The sequence below is a fragment of the Bacillus rossius genome (genome assembly GCF_032445375.1).
Source record: "Bacillus rossius redtenbacheri isolate Brsri chromosome 4 unlocalized genomic scaffold, Brsri_v3 Brsri_v3_scf4_1, whole genome shotgun sequence".
NCBI lineage: Eukaryota > Metazoa > Arthropoda > Insecta > Phasmatodea > Bacillidae > Bacillus > Bacillus rossius.
In genome coordinates this window covers 18,481,318-18,498,499 of record NW_026962010.1, presented here as the reverse complement: position 1 = coordinate 18,498,499, position 17,182 = coordinate 18,481,318, and the positions used below count along the sequence as shown (strand labels likewise).

Here is a 17,182-nt window from a genome sequence, read left to right as displayed (position 1 = left end):
AAAAGTCTTGGTGACTGTTCTCGTCTCAACGGCAAATCCGGAGAGGACATTTTCTTGCTTAAGAAGATTAAAATCCTATTTGCAGAACACCATATCTCATGACAGACTGAATGGATTTGAATTACTTAATGTCCACTACAACATTCACATCATCGAGGCCAACGAACGAGGCCAGCAGCGCTCTCACCCTCAGAAGACAAGGTCCCGTCTCTCTTCAGTGTGAGTCTGTGGCTAGTTTACTATTAGTTCATGTTTCCCCCGGCTGGGAGCAGGCTTATCGCCGCTGTTGGCCGCCAGTCTGCGGTAGTCGCGGCCAACGAACGAGGCCAGCAGCGCCCCTGCCGCCAGCGACGCGCACACGAACAAGATGGCGCTCAGATCACCCCAACGCTGCATGATCTCGGTGAAGGCCATGGACATGGCGATGCCGAGCACGTTGCTGGGGATGAAGAGCAGGTTGCCCACGGTGCTCTCCGACTCGGGGTACGTAACCTCGGCGGACATCTCCAGCGCGATTGGCATGAACCCCACTAGGAAAATGCTGCAACAGGAAGCGGCAGGTGTCTGTACATCTGCCAACATGATTGATACACACAAACACACCTGTAGTTACTAGACATATATGCCTATGTCTTTTTGGGATACCTCTTAGAGCTATTTCTGCGGAGAGGGGGGAAACAGCTGGAGTGATGAGATCGTGCTGGACCAGGCAAATTGTTTCAGTGGAGGGTCTCAGAGGGGTAGGGATGCTGGACGCATCTCTGTGACTAACTGGGTATTGGTGCAGTGCAACTGTAGTGTCAGACTTGGATCTATAGGAGTTAGGCAGGCTGTTTCCAGTATCCATTCTTCATGGGAGTTAATTCCAGGTGTTACCATAACAGACACTAGGTACTGGCATGTTACAAGTACTCCTGCAGCTGGGTTGCCGCTCTCTATGTCTAGAAGGACTCGCTGATTCCTTGAGTGTTAAGTATGTGCAACCCAGGTAACCTGAGGACACCACATGCCTGGTTTTATTCAATTTCGTGCAGCTATAAGAAGCCTGTATCTCCGACGATCACAGTTTTCGAAAGCATGGAAGTTTTCATGAATAAATTAGTTAAATAGCCCTGATAGACTCTTTATTTATCGACATTTACAATAGAAGTCGCTCCACCAACTGAGAAAGACTATGCACCAGCACCCACAAAATCATGAAAGACTCCACAATCACATAATAATTATGGTGTCTGGAGCTAGTGGGGTAACCCGTGTTGAATTAAACTAAGAGTCAGGCTCCACTCCTTATGGTGACCATCTGAAATTTCTTACAGTGGGAGCGATATGAACCAAAAGGTGTCATAGTGGTTTGAATAGTTTTTATGCCATATTGTCATGTTAACTATTGAAAATTTTTTCTTAGTTCCGGCAGAGATTACACATGATTTTTCAAGACCATATCTCAGTGTCTATTGACAATCGTTCGGCATTACTGAACACCAGATGGCGGCGATGCCCTCTAGCAGGCGATGTGTGTTAACTAGCATTCCTGGTAGGTAGCATGTATTGAAAGTAATAAATATTTTGGCTCGGTCTCGAATAGGTGATGCTATTATTCATTCAAATTAAATAAATTACAAGTCCGAATGTGTGTTAATTTGTCATATAACTTAATTAATTCTCAATCTGGTAAAAGACATGTTTTCAGGCCAGAGGTCCGTGCTGTCATGTTTCGAATCACAGAGCTTCAAGTTTATTTTGTAAAAGAAAAAAAAATATTGTGCCGATAAGGACCTCGACAAAATTAGCAGGTAATGGAACATTGACCGTATCTGCATGAGACAGAGCGATGTTCGCGCTCTCTAGGAACAAACAGTAGAAACAAAGATGATGAATTTTAAGATGGTGGCTTCCAGTGGAACAGAAAAACCAAGATGGAGCCTCCCAGCGGAACAGAAAAGACCAAGATGGTGGCTGTGTCGTCATCCAATATGGTGGCCTCCAGCAGATGAAAACAAGATGGCGTACTTGATGTCAGAATCGAAAAAAGTGTCTATGGCATCAGATCCAGGATGGTGAGCACGTTCTTAGAATTCAAGATTGCGACCAAAATGAATACTGCAACATTCGGGGATTGGGGCACTCGATGTCAATATATAATAATATAATATGGCGACTGAGGTCAAAGTTTAAGGTCAAAGTTCTAGGTTAAAATGAAAGCTCAAAGTCAAGGTCAAGGTCAAAGGTCAAGGTCAATAACAAGGTCATCCAAGATGGCCACTGTGATGTCATCGCAGAGGTTCCAAAGCAGAAGCCGCCCTCACATCTCGATCCATCACCAAGCGCAGAATGTCCATTTTTATACTACTAATAGGGTTTACCTAACTAACCGTTTTCACTTACAGAACACACACTGGTAATGTCTGCCCAAAATTCGCATAGAAGGAAGAATGTGAGGTGTTGAATGGATACAGCTGAATTTAAATATACGTTTTATAAAATCAGAAAATGCCTTTGTGAAAACAATCACTATGGCTAGGAAACGGGAGAAACTTACGGGCCAGATTCATGTTGTATTTCTTGGTTTTGGCTATCACATCATAAGAAGATATTTAAATACGTTTTGTTACTGCTTCATGTTTGTGACACAAATTCAACGAGTATACACTTTTATAACCATTAAGCAGTCATTATTTCTTACTACTTTTGGCACTAAAATGCCATGCACTTAAGAACCCGTATGGATTTGGAGAAAATAGTGCTAACTTATTTTCACCCCATTAAGCTGTAATGGCGATTCTTCAAAAATACTTACAACAAAAGTCTTTCATAAAAGGACATTTGTGTTACTAATCACAGTATCCTAACAAATTCAATCAATAGACATGCAGTGCTCTGAAGTGTTTTTTGAAGCAGATGTGCTGAGGCAATTTGCTTGCAGCAACAATTTTATGCAATTCTATGGATTCATAGCAGTATTTAGGTTTTTCTTTGTTATAAATTCAAAGAATATTCCAAGGCGACATTAGAAAGAGTGATCAATATAGAAATAGATATGTTTTTGTTATACTCACCCCAAAACTCCTGAAGATATGTACACATACGTGGGATTTTTAGTCCTCAAGATGAAGCCAAATATGGCAGTAGATATAGCCATCAAGGAATAGGCTCCTAGCATGAACTCCCTGTAAACAATAAATCGGTTTTAACTTAATTACTTGAAACATATTCACATTCTTCTAAATATAAAGACAAATTCAAAACAACACCGTTTGATTGCATATCCAATCTTACGCAGCACTTGAATAAATGTAAATGACTTTAATTGTAGATTACCTAAGCCTTCGTAGCTGTTATTATTATCTAAAGCAAGACGTTTCAAAAATATTCGGTTAAACAAGTGGAATCTGATCTTCCGTTAAAAGCCCATGGTGGTCATTTCTTATTTTAACTGAGACAGAAATACATAATATGACTTATGACACCAAGAGAATATTAGGTGGCGTTATGCACCCATGAATATAGAAATTTTGATTAGTTTTTTTTTTAAATGCACGAAAGGAACTTGAGATTTAACATTCAATTTAGGTACAGTGTTTTATTTATTTGAGACCCGAAATTGACTAAAACAACGGTTTGTTACATAATTTCCCTTCGTTGAAAACACAAGAAATACTGTGTATTGATTTTAACCTCGAGAAGATATGATGGTTTATTTTATGATGAAAGAATTGTTATCGTGTAAAAATTAACACTGACTTGGGTTTGCAAATTCAGGTTGATGGTTCTAAAAAGAAAGGCACAAAGTAAAACACTGCGTTCCCCCCCCCCCCCCTGAAATCTATATGTATCGAAGGTGGGAACATGTTCCTCCATGTCACGCAGCCGGAAGTTTTCTATCGCGCAGATACACAAGCCAAACTCACTAACCCACTCATGCACATCATCGCTGTAGGGCTGCCTCACCTACACGTTTTCATTGCGTGCCTAGAAGGAGGGAAAGTTTGATCATGGACTGATGATTGTGCCTTCATCTTCTCGAAATGCAAGTGGCCGATGTGACACATATACCACTGATAGGGATTGGAATGAGAGAAGTCCAAGGTTTAGTGAACTTCTAAGTCAAACATGCTGCCAAGTGTATCGCAAGTTTATAAAATATTATTTGCCAGACTTGCCTTATCCAGGTTAGAAAACCAAGTTACACGCTGTTCATATTGCTAGCAGATGACACAAACTGGCCAGGTTGTCGAGTTGGAGGCTTGAAGCCAAGTTCCAAATGACATCGAGTATATAACATCAGGTGAGATAGGTAGACCTGTCCAGTGATCTAGGGCTTATTTCCTAGTTTTAAAAAGACACATTAATTTAAGTGTATTGTGACAGAGGCTGGCCGTATATTTAATTGTTAGGCATGGAAGATAATTTTTTCCAGATATTGTGCTGATGAACGGTAGTCAGAATTAATACATTTCCTTACTAACGCACAGACTAATGTTTATCAGGAGCCCCTTATGCTGGAAGTTTGCAATGCATGCGACTTGGGACATGAATCCAGAGATATTGTGCCATAACCTGATGTTTGCACCGCATTGCACCCAAGAGGTCAGGCCGGTAGGTTGCCACAATGTGATGATTGCAATAGATCCCAACATCGGAAGATGTAAACATGATGCAGTGCATAAGACTACCTAGCATAAACTAACTTGACTTTCGATGTTGAGCAGTGTCGCTTTGTTAGTGTTTACCTATGTTTCACTTTGAAATGCAGCAGGCATCTTAAGAATCAACAATTGATCAGTTGATTCACTCAGCCTTGAAGATTATCTGCGGCATACCAAACATAAAAGTCGGTAACCACTACCACTTCGTTGCGGTGCAACCTTGAAAGCCCAGAAAGCTTATCAGACAGTGACAGTGAAATCCTGCGAACTACATTAAGTTAGCCTAAATAGTTCTTGGCTTATAATCTAAGCATGGTTCATAGCGTGACTTTTTGCCAGCTTTTAAATAATTAATTTTAAAGATAATTTAAATCCAGGTGAGCCAATTTGTACTTAGCATCAACAAAACACTCTCTACCCCCTTACACTGATTTTGTCCATTTTTACTTTTCATATTCACATATACAAGACTCGTAAATAAAGTAGTGGCAACGTAGCCCGGAATGTCGTAGAACATCGGACATGATCAAACAGGATATCGGAGCAGTGAGGTGGTGCTTTTGTCGTTGTATAGAGTACACACAAACATCGATAAAGTAGATGGGTATTTTCTGTGTGGCATTGAAGTGGAAATTGTCGTTTCTACCGCTCTAAAGCATGTTTACAAAATGCGATCACCAGTACTGTATTAAATTCGAGGTTGCCCGTGGCAAAAATACATAGCAATATTATCAAGGATTATATTAAGCCTGTGGTGCGAATGCGTTGCCGTATAAGACGGTTGCACGATAGGTCAAAGCGTTTCGTGCTGGTCGGACTGAGACTGCGGATTTGTACCGCACAGGTCGACCATCCATTCCTCAACATACATAGACCGTCGATGGACTGTCCGGGAAATATCCGCTGAAGTTAGGCTCAGTTATCAAACGTTTTGGAAAGACTTAACATGAGGAAAATCGCATCCCACTGAGATCCACATCGACTCATTGACATACAGAAAAGGCACTGGTATGCATTGGTTGATAGCCACCTCGACAGATACTGCAATGATGGAGACAAATTTCTAAAGCATATTGTTGCCATTGACGAGTCAGAAGTGGGTTCGAGCCTAAGAGCCTGAATTAAAGCGTCAATCCAATGAATGGGGTCAACCAGGCTCGCCACATCTACAGACGTTTCGTCAGGAACACAGTCAGGTGAAGGTAATGATGATTTTGACATTCTTACTCATTGTGTGCCTCGAGGAGAAACTGTCAACGTGTCTACTATTGCCAATTTCTACAGCACCCCTTGCACCTGGCTATATGGTCCAAACGTTTACATATGTTGTTGGACAATCTCACTGTCGTATTGCATGAAAATGCTCGTTGCCATGATGCACAAGCTGTAAATGAACTTTTGCAATGGCGGTCTTGGGAGGTGTTGAAACACCTTCCGTAGGCTACTCATCTGACATGAGTCATTGTGACTAAGACCTCTTTCCTAAGATAAAAGAACCCCATCGAGGCATCCCATTTCCTGGCCTGCCATCTGTGATCCGAGCAGTAGGATGTTCCGTCACCGACCTCAACAATCAACACCTTGCAAATGGTATCCTATGGCTTCCTCACATCTTGAAAAAAAATTTACAAGACTGTGCTGGTGATTATATTGAAGGAATGTAATGTTTGTTTGCTTGTGCATATATTAAAGTCTATTGCATAAATTAAAGTCTTTTCTAGGTATTTTCCATTACTTTATTTACAACCCTCGTATAAAAAAAATATGAGCAGTTAATCAGTAAAAATACGGCTCCCATGCAGGGTGTAACAATGGAAGAGTATGATTGCCAAATTGCTGACCCAAACCCGAAGCCTCTTTTGACCAGAAATGGGCAAGGTTCGTGGGTCGATTGCCAGTGAGACTGTAGGGTCTCATCGACACAGACGTCATCAGGGTAGAACCATGATACAGAACCCACACTCTGGTAAAAGCTACCTCACCATTACGGACACGCCTGCAGAGGCTCACCATGGAGTAATTTATTGTCAGGTGGGGGCATGTTTCGATGTAGCTGAAGTCTCTTTGTACTTCACAAGTACCAATTATCAACACCCAAAACATTGTGTAAATTTTGCTTGACCACACCTTGACCACGCCTGATGATGGTTGATGGTTTATAAGTTTTCGCCCTTAAAAAAATTAACTGCCATGAAATACAGTCCTTTCAAATAGTTTTCACAGTGCTAACACTATATACCTTCACACAATTATTTGGATGTTCTGAAAACATGGAGCTTCTAGACCAAAAGTGAAAGTCATTTCAGAAAAACCTCATCTCCAATTTTTTTAAACTGAGTTTGCCATGCAAATGTACATTTTAGGGAAAGCCAAATACTCTAAGTGTAAAATCCAGTTTCTTCAACATGGAAATGAAATGATAAAATGTTTGGTTAATTTGAAAACGACATGTCTCATGGATTGACAAGTATTTTTTCAACATTAAGTACATAATATTATTATTTTTTTTAATAAAAGCCTTTTTTTCTTATTACCAAAATGTCTAATTATTATATGTAAGGGCTAATATCTGCAACATGTCATGATTTGAGAAACAACGCATCAGTAATGGATTATTTTTATGTGCAAAACTGAGTTCAATATTTTATACCTTAAATAACTTTCATACCCCTGATTGTAGTTATTAAAACCGTATGCATAATTACAATTTGTAATAATGTAGCAGCGAGTATTTTTGAAAAGTTTTCCGAAATTTGAGGTTTATGTGACTGGGTGTGACTCAGACTACTGATCCACGTGACCTCACCCAGCTGAGGCTGGCTCGGCGCTGCACTCACTTGTACTTGTGAGTCCTGTCGAGCAGCGCGCCGAACACCACGCACCCCAGCAACCCAGCCAGGATGATGACGACCCCCACCCGGCCGGCGAACTCCTGTCCGTCCTGCGGTCGCAACACATCACAGCTGTGTGAACACCTTGCATTCCCCTCCCCCGCCATTTCTTTACCCTTCATTTTAATAACGCGCCGCCCACCTAGTTACATACCCTGGAACTTGAACAATTTACTTGAAACACCCTGTGCCGGAAATTAGCTATTTCGGCACGTTTTTTTAAAATTGTTATTATAATTTTAAATTATTTTTGGAAATTTTATTTTCTATATAATTTGGTTACAAAAGGGTGATTTACACTTTGTTAGGCTGGTGTACACTACGGAGTTAAACTTTGCGCCAGTGGACTGAAGCACCTTTTCTCAGGGACCAATCTGATCTTTTGCAAGTCTAAGATGTCGTTGGCAGTCCGGTTGACATTTCTCCCGCTTACAGTCACGTCCCCAGCCTGTAACATTATTTCCCTGCATGACTAAATTTGCCTACAACAGCTCTGGACGAGTTGTTACCACTTCTCAGAGACGAACGAAGAACAGTGATTTCCATCACGCATACGTCTTAGATTCACTCCTAGAAAGTCACGTTAGGAGGCTCGTTCCAAGCCCCGTTGCATTTTTTGTACCCCCTCACCCCCACAGCTACCCACCTTGATTCTCAGAATTTAGCCCAGGATCATTGACCTGATGTGAACCCCGCCAGGCAGTGCCCAACTTCAAGGACGATTTGCCATAGAAAAAATATGTGCAAAGATGGACCACCCACGACATCTAGTGGCAGAAATAGTAACGTCTGCTCTTGTCGCCAGCGAGTGGAGCTGACGCCCGCGACACCTAGTGGCGATTTTGCTAACCTCCTTCTTTCCTTCCCCTTTAGGCCGCCAGAGTGCAGCACCAGCTGCGCCATAAGGCCCTATGCTTTCTACTCGCGTCCTCTTAAAGTCGATCCTATGTAGCTTTCTGTGCCTGCCGGTAGAGAGTGCGGCAGGCGCTCTTCGGCGCAAACAACTGAAGGTGTAGTTGCGGTCACCTCGGCCCAGAGCCAAATCTTCCCCCTCTTTTCCCTAGGGCCGAGCGCCCGTTTTAATTAGGAGCTTTGTTCGCCGTCGCGGCACTCTGACTTCGGCTACTTTCCACGTCATCTCGGCGTCCCCTCTGTTAAGAGGCTTTTTCCCGGCAATGACGAACTCTTTCGAATAAGGAATATAGTCAGCTGTGTTAAGGGATGTGATCCCAGCTTGAAAATTCAGTAGTAGCCAGTCAGTCGTAGTAATTGGAAAACAAGTCATGTTTTAGTTAGAAGTTTGTTAATTTTTTTTATCTTTCTAAATGAAGATTTCTGCCGCGTCATCCGCGCAATTCTTGGTCCGCGCCTTTCGGATGTCTGCGCGAGACATTTACTTAGCCCAGGAGCTACACCCTGTTTGGTGAGTACTCCGGTCTTTTGCCTCCCCGAATTCCCCTTTGTTGGCCTTTTCGCGCCGACTGTGTTTGACTGTCTGGAAGCAGGTCTAATTCGTTGGAATTTGGCTTGTGTTTTAGACAGGGTCCAACATTTGGGCGCCGAAATTGCGCCCATCATGTTGTCCAGGACCTCCAGCTTCAAGTCTCTTTAAGAAGAGCTTCCCCCCGGCCAGATTTCCAACTTTGAAGCCCCGGGTGATATTTAACATAAAGCTTCTCCCTACCGCCAACGAAACAAATTTTTTAAACAAATACCAGCGAGCAGAGCCATAGAGAACTTATCAAATAAGAAAATGTGAAATAGTTACAGTAATGAGTGGACGAACCTAACCAGCTATAAAATGTCATTTTTTGTTGTTAACAGTATAGTATAACGTGTGTTAATCATATCGGGCCGGCCCTCCTTTTGTAACTTATTAATAACATTTTACTGTGAAACCAAAACAAAGGGAAAATAGATTTATTTAATTTACCTTTTTAAATAAACCAGGAAACCTATAGACCAATCTACTTATGTAGTGTTTATTTATTATTTACCTATATCTATTTAAACGATCCACTAGCTCCCAAGTTGCTTGTGTGCAGGGAGTATAAAATTGTCTTGTTCACCACCTCGTGCCCCCTCTGGTAATACTTGTATTTTCTTTATAATTTTGCCCATCTGTTTCCTAGGCCTTTTCTTTTTATTAAATTAAAATAATATAATTTTAGGGCACGAGGGGCGTATCAACCCTGGTCCATATAAAGATTTAATCAACCTAAATGTGTTTCTTTATCTAAACAGGGAAGGTAAGAACCATACTCATTTTCATGCCAATATTTGTTTTTAACATTTAACATTGAAAATTTGCCTTTGTTTAGTCTGATATCACTCATTAAGAGGTTTTGAAAGACAATACAATATTGTCTATAAACAATATTATTACATGTTTATCAGAGGAGAGGCCATACGGCAGCTCAGAAAAATAGATAATATAAAAAATAATATAAAAATAATTATAATAAAAAATTTCAAAAATATTAAGAAAATACAAAAACAGCTCCTGCCAACTTGTGAACTTCTCCTTTGTTGAGCAAATATAGAGTTATAGAACTTTATGATATTAAGGAAAACGTGCGTTAGTTCTCTTTGTGTGCTTCTGATTACTCCTGCTAATATTTTGATAAGATTATTCGTGCGCTCCTTATAATTTCTGTCGAGACTTCTGCTGATATTCTGCGAGTGCTTCAGGTTATTTCTGAGAAATCGATCTCTGCATTCAAATTTTTCTAACTAATGAGACATGGAATTTTATTCAGATTTACATTTAAATTTCGAATTTCTGCTACCAAATTATCGCTAAAAATATTTTTATCAGGTGGAATTCAAACAAGGAACGTCCATTACTCAGTCAAATAACAAGCCTTGAGACAGTTAAGATTCATAAACATGCAAGACGAATTTCCTTGTCCTTGATGTCTAGCGAAGCCTTTCTTTTTTTGAGATCGATAGTGAGCAACCCGCATCCCGCGTGAAAAACAATTAATATATACCTCCATCAACATGTGGCGACAATTGTTGTAGATAAGCAGAACTAGTTGTACACGAATCTTTCAAAATTGAAAATTAACTCTCGCTGATGGATTATTCAAATTAGTATTTAAGTATATATTTTTAAATAAAAATCTAAAATTGCATCTATCTTTAGTCAAAGAAGCAAACATGGAACCTGGTTTGTTGTCTACAGCTGAATCGGAAATACACCACTGTAGATTTCGACCTGAGAAGGAATGCCAGACGTCACGAGAAGAATGATGGTTTTAAAAACCCACTACGCCAAATGTTAAGCTGTAATCGGTGTAGCAGGTTGTTAACACGAATTGACAGCTTAAAAAGACACGGCAGGACATGTTAAAGCCAAGCCTACGGGATAGAGGACATCGATAGAGCCACTACATTAGGGAAGAGTGTGCTGTATGATGTAAATAATTTTCCTTGTCTTGAGCGTGTTGTTCATAGCTCTCCCGATCGCGACAAAGAACTTAAATTGAAGGATGCTGACGGTTTAACGAAGACTTAAACTAATGTAAGTATCATCACCGTGAAAATGAGAATACATTCAAGCCCATATCCAGTAGATCCTTCATACTTTGAAATAATGACGGACACTTAAAAACGAAGATTTTAGACGCTAAAGAAACTTCTACGTCAACGATTTTGAGTTCTTATAGTAATTCAGTTGAAGACGCTGATTTCTACGGAGATGGCGACAGTGACTCTGAAGCTGGTGACGCGATCGAAGACTGTGCTGAAGCACCTAAAGCATGCACGATCGAAGACTGTGCTGAAGCACCTAAAAAATGCAAGATCGAAGACTGTGATGAAGCCCCAAGACCAAAACAATGGAAACGTCGTAATAAATTATTCTGATAAAGCTTACGATGATCACTGGATTGATAGTGAAATTAAAAATATTTATAATTAACGTTCAAGGAAGATGACCGCAAAAGAGATTAATTAGGCACCATGCGAACATCCTAATATATTGTTGACAGGTTAAGAATTCTACAACATGCTTCGCTTTGTGCAGTCAACTATTCGCGCATCAAAGAAGTAGCCTTCATACTCAAAGAACGAGGGTAAGCTGGTTTAAATAATGTAATAACTTGTTTTACCTGCATTTGTATAAATAAATATAATAAATTATATTTTAGAAATTAAAAGTGATTGTTTTATTTCACGAAATATGATTTCTAACTAAGCCTGAGCTCTCGCTACTGCATGTTCAATATCTGCATAACATGTCCATTGCATGTCCTGTGTGTATTGTGTGTGTTCATCGTATGTCCTGTGTGTGTACGGTGTGTTCATTGTGTCTCTAGTGTGTGTAGCGTGGGTTCAAGTGTGTACTGTGTGTAGTGGGTGTCCAGTGTGTGTACTTTGTGTTCAGTGTGTGTACTTTGTGTTCAGTGTGTGTACTGTGTGTTCATCGTATGTACTGTGTGTTCACTGTGTGTACTGTGTATACTGTGTCCCTAGCGAAAAATGCAACGATCTAGAATCCAAGATGGTGTCCGCAACGAAACACGCAACGATGATGTCATGATGTCATACTCGACCAAGATGGCGGGCGTACCTAAACATGCAACATTTCTAGAACATTAGATGGTGAACGTAACGAAATGTGCAACAATGTTTTAAAAATATTTTTTATTAAAATTTGATTACTTAATTGATTTGAAAATTTAAACATTTTTCCCGAATTTCTATCATAAAAATTACGGATTTCCAAGATGGAAGTTGTAACGATAATTGCAAAGGTGACGTTAAATACAAGTTGGCGGTTATGTCATCCTTATTGTCAAGTTGCGGCTTAGAGCAGCTTGCCCATAGGGAATTAAAACATTGTTTTCAATTAATTTTGAAGCTGTTGGCAATTTTGGGACAAAAACGGGAAATTATCCCTCAAAACGGGAATTAATCCCTCAAAATAGAGAAATTTTAAATAATTTTGGTAAATTTTGAGTCAGTTTTGAGGAATTTTGAGAAAATTTGACACCAAAAATGGCAGATGTGACCTCAAAATCCAAGATGGCATCGAATATCCTAAATCCTCAGCCTGAAGCCTGTACAAGTACATACATTTTCATACTACTAATACTGAGTATTTGTTATGAAAACTAGCGCATAATTTTATATTTTAATTGATATTTCCTTCAAGTGTATTTTTTTAAAGAAAGGAAAGATAATCGAATATTTAACAAATAAACTTTACTTTGTTTTATCGTGGTTACTAATAGACGGAATTATAACTGGAAAACTATTCAGGGAACGGTTTAAAAATAACTTTAACTGTTGGAGGTACAGGGACAACATGATTCATAAATACGTGGGTAAGTATCCGAACGCAGTATGATTGTAGCGATATGGTATTTTGATGTAGATGCACCAATTAAAAATACATCTGTTTGTGTACGTGAATATTGATGTTCCGTTTACGAATGAAAAGCTAGCACACGTATTCCCCGTGGGGGCGCCAAGCACTCACCGGGAAGTGGCTAAGGACGACAGGGCTGAGCACAGTCACCACCACGTTCAGCGAGCCATTGGCGATGCCGTTGCACGCCAGCATGAGCCGGTAGTTGCCGTTGGCCCACAGCCGGCGCAGCGCTCTGGCGAACCCCTGGCAGGTCACCTCGGGGCGGCCCGCTCGCTCCTGGGCCTGCGCCGGGCTGGGCGGCAGCTCGGGCCTGTCCTTGAACACTGGCCGCGACCAGTCAGATCACAAGATAAACGTTCAGTACTCTGCTTAACGTCCATGATCAGTGGAACCGGAAACTTTACGAATTCATTTTGGCGTTAGGCTAAAATAAAAACGGTCTCCTATCCTAAAGTAACCTCCACCAAGGAGTCACTGGGCCATGTGGTGTAACAGACTCTGTCTCCTATCCTAAAGTAACCCCCGCCAAGGAGTCCTGGGTTGTGTGGTGTAACAGACTTGGTCTCATATCCTAAAATAACCCCCGCCAAGGAGTCCCTGGGCCGTGTGGTGTAACATACTCGGTCTCCTACCTAAAGTAACCCCTGCCAAGGAGTTCCTGGGCCATGTGGTGTAACAGACTCGGTCTCCTACCTAAAGTAACCCTCGCCAAGGAGTTCATGGGCCATGTGGTGTAACAGACTCGGTCTCCTACCTAAAGTAACCCCTGCCAAGGAGTTCCTGGGCCATGTGGTGTAACAGACTCGATTTCCTATCCTAAAGTAACCCCCGCCAAGGAGTCCCTGGGCCGTGTGGTGTAACAGACTCGGTCTCCTACCTAAAGTAACCCCCGCCAATGAGTTCCTGGGCCATGTGGTGTAACAGACTCGGTCTCCTACCTAAAGTAACCCCCGCCAAGGAGTCCCTGGGCCATGTGGTGTAACAGACTCGGTCTCCTATCCCAAAGTAACCCCCACCAAGGAGTCCCTGGGCCATGTGGTGTAACAGACTCGTCTCCTATCCTAAAGTAAATCCCGCAAAGGAGTCCCTGGATGGTTCGTTGTAACAGACTTGGTCTCCTACCTAAAGTAACCCCCGCCAAGGAGTCTCTGGGCCGTGTGGTGTAACAGACTCGGTCTCCTATCCCAAAGTAACCCCCACCAAGGAGTCCCTGGGCCATGTAGTGTAACAGACTCATCTCCTATCCTAAGTTAACCCCACCAAGGAGTCCCTGGGCCATGTGGTGTAACAGACTCGGTTTCCTACCTAAAGTAACCCCCGCCAAGGAGTTCCTTTGCCATGTGGTGTAACAGACTCGGTCTCCTACCTAAAGTAACCCCCGCCAAGGCATCCCTGAGCCATGTGGTGTAACAGACTCGTCTCCTATCCTAAAGTAAACCCCGCCAAGGAGTCCCTGGGCCGTGTGGTATAACAGACTCAGTCTCCTATCCCAAAGTAACCCCCACCAAGGAGTCCCTGGGCCAAATGGTGTAACAGACTCATCTCCTATCCTAAATTAACCCCGCCAAGGAGTCCCTGGGCCATGTGGTGTAACAGACTCGGTCTCCTACCTAAAGTAACACCCACCAAAGAGTCCCGGGCCCATGTGGTGTAACAGACTCGGTCTCATATCCCAAAGTAACCCCCACCAAGGGGTCCCTGGGCCATGTGGTGTAACAGACTCGTCTCCTATCCTAAAGTTAACCCTGCCAAGGAGTCTCTGGGCCATGTGATGTAACAGACTCGGTCTCCTATCCCAAAGTAACCCCTGCCATGTGTCCCTGGGCCATGTGGTGTAACAGACTCGGTCTCCTCCCTTTAGTAACCCCTGCCAAGGAGTCCCTGGGCCATGTGGTGTAACAGACTTAGTCTCCTATCCTAAAGTAACCCCCGCCAAGGAGTCCCTGGGCTGTGTGGTGTAACAGACTCGGTCTCCTACCTAAAGTAACCCCCACCAAGGAGTCCCTGGGCCATGTGGTGTAACAGACTCGGTCTCCAATCCTAAAGTAACCCCCGCCAAGGAGTCCCTGGGCTGTGTGGTGTAACAGACTCGGTCTCCTACCTAAAGTAACCCCCGCCAAGGAGTCCCTGGGCTGTGTGGTGTAACAGACTTGGTCTCCTATCCCAAAGTAACCCCCACCAAGGAGTCCCTGGGCCATGTGGTGTAACAGACTCGTATCCTATCCTAAAGTTAACCCCACCAAGGAGTCCCTGGGCCCTGTAGTGTAACAGACTCGGTCTCCTATCCTAAAGTAACCCCTGCCAAGGAGTCCCTGGGCTGTGTGTTGTAACAGACTCGGTCTCCTACCTAAAGTAACCCCCGCCAAGGAGTCCCTGGGCCATGTGGTGTAACAGACTCGGTCTCCTACCTAAAGTAACCCCTGCCAAGGAGTCCCTGGGCCATGTGGTGTAACAGACTCATCTCCTATCCAAAAGTAAACCCCGCCAAGGAGTCCCTGGGCTGTGTGGTGTAACAGAACCGGTCTCCTACCTAAAGTAACCCCCGCCATGTGTCCCTGGGCCATGTGGTGTAACAGACTCTGTCTCCTCCCTAAAGTAACCCCTGCCAAGGAGTCTCTGGGCCATGTGGTGTAACAGACTCGTTCTCCTATCCTAAAGTAACCCCCGCCAAGGAGTCATTGGGCCATGTGGTGTAACAGACTCTGTCTCCTATCCCAAAGTAACCCTCACCAAGGAGTCCCTGGGCCATGTGGTATAACAGACTCGGCTCCTATCCTAAAGTAAACCCCGCCAAGGAGTCCCTGGGTTGTGTGGTGTAACAGAATCGGTCTCCTACCTAAAGTAACTCCCGCCAAGGAGTCCCTGGGCCATGTGGTGTAACAGACTTGGTCTCCTGTCCCAAAGTACCCCCCTCCAAGGAGTCCCTTGGCCGTGTGGTGTAACAGACTCGGTCCTCTGTACCAAAGTATTCTCTGCTATGGAGCCCCTGGGCTGTGCTACTCACGCAGCACGGTGAGCGCGGCGATTAGGCTGGAGCTGGCGGCCACGCCGAGGGTCAGCATTTTGAGGTCGTGCCCAATGTCTGCAGGGTCGTCGTGCGGGCGCACCAGGAGGGGCGGCGCCAGGAACCCCGCTGCCAGTCCCAGCTGGCGAGCACATCGCACACACACACGCAGTCATCGCTCACTTCCTCCACCTGGCCGCAGACATCAGTGGTCGGAGCGCACGAGGACCTCCTCTTCCATTTCCGTGGACCGCACCAGTCCCGGACCAGAACTGCCTGATGGTTTGATTACTCAAACAAGCTGTGTAAACACGCGCTTCGTGGTGAGTAGTGGCTCGCACCAAATGACCGTGGTGAAGCAAGCTTTCAGGACGACAAAATTTTAGATTGAAAAAAATATTTAGCTGACCAAAACAACTGAACGTAATGGACTTTGTGATTTGGTACATTGCAATGGTTAAGAGTTGAATAATCACTGAGATACAATAGCTGATTGTTTTGCAAACTATGTATAATATTAAAAATTTTTACTACTGAAACGCCCCTGTGCCTCAATATTAGATTATTTTAACTTAATTAAAAAAACCTTAGAATCTACTGAGCGAACTATTAAGAAAAATAAAGTTATTGACCAGAGGTGGCACGAGGTGGAGAACAAGACAATTTGGAACTCCCTGCACACAAGCAACTTGGGAGCTAGTGGATCGTTAAATAGAATAAGGTATATGATATATAAATACACTACATAAGTAGCTTGGTCTATAGGTTCCCTGTTTTATTTAAAAAGAATTAAATGAATCTTTTGTTTTGGTTTAACAATAACATGGTATACACAATATATTAAAGTTATTAAAGGGGGCCGGCCCGATATTATTAAAATAAGTGATACAATACTTTTGACAACAAAAGAAATCACAGAAACATAAATTTGAAGTATCTCTTCTGACATATTATAGTTATTATTATAACTTCCTATATTCTTATTGGTTAAGTTCTTTATGTCACTGCTCGCTGGTATATAATTTGTTTCGTTGGCGGCAGGGAGAAGTTATATTTTAAATATCACCCGGGACTTGAAGTTGGACGTCTGGCCTGGAGGAAAGCTCTTCTTAGGGGGAAAGGCAGCTGGAGGTCCTGCACAACATAATGGGTGTAATTTCGGCACCCAACTGTTGGACCCAAACAGGGTGTAGCTCCAGGGCTCAGGAGATGTCTCGCGCCGACATCCAAATGGCGCGGACCGAACACATCCGGAGGTGCC

At 42.8% G+C, this 17,182-nt stretch overlaps 1 protein-coding gene across 1 annotated transcript; it reads right to left on the bottom strand.

The window, feature by feature from the left end:
• Positions 1-231: 231 nt before the first annotated feature.
• Positions 232-16,162, bottom strand: LOC134541732 (heme transporter FLVCR2-like). Its single transcript, XM_063385380.1, has 5 exons — positions 16,145-16,162; positions 15,922-16,063; positions 13,026-13,240; positions 7,484-7,587; positions 232-541 (listed from the first exon to the last, which is right to left on the bottom strand). Exons 1-5 carry the CDS (start codon positions 16,160-16,162, stop codon positions 232-234), a joined length of 789 nt encoding a protein of 262 aa, XP_063241450.1.
• Between the last annotated feature and the right edge of the window lie 1,020 nt (positions 16,163-17,182).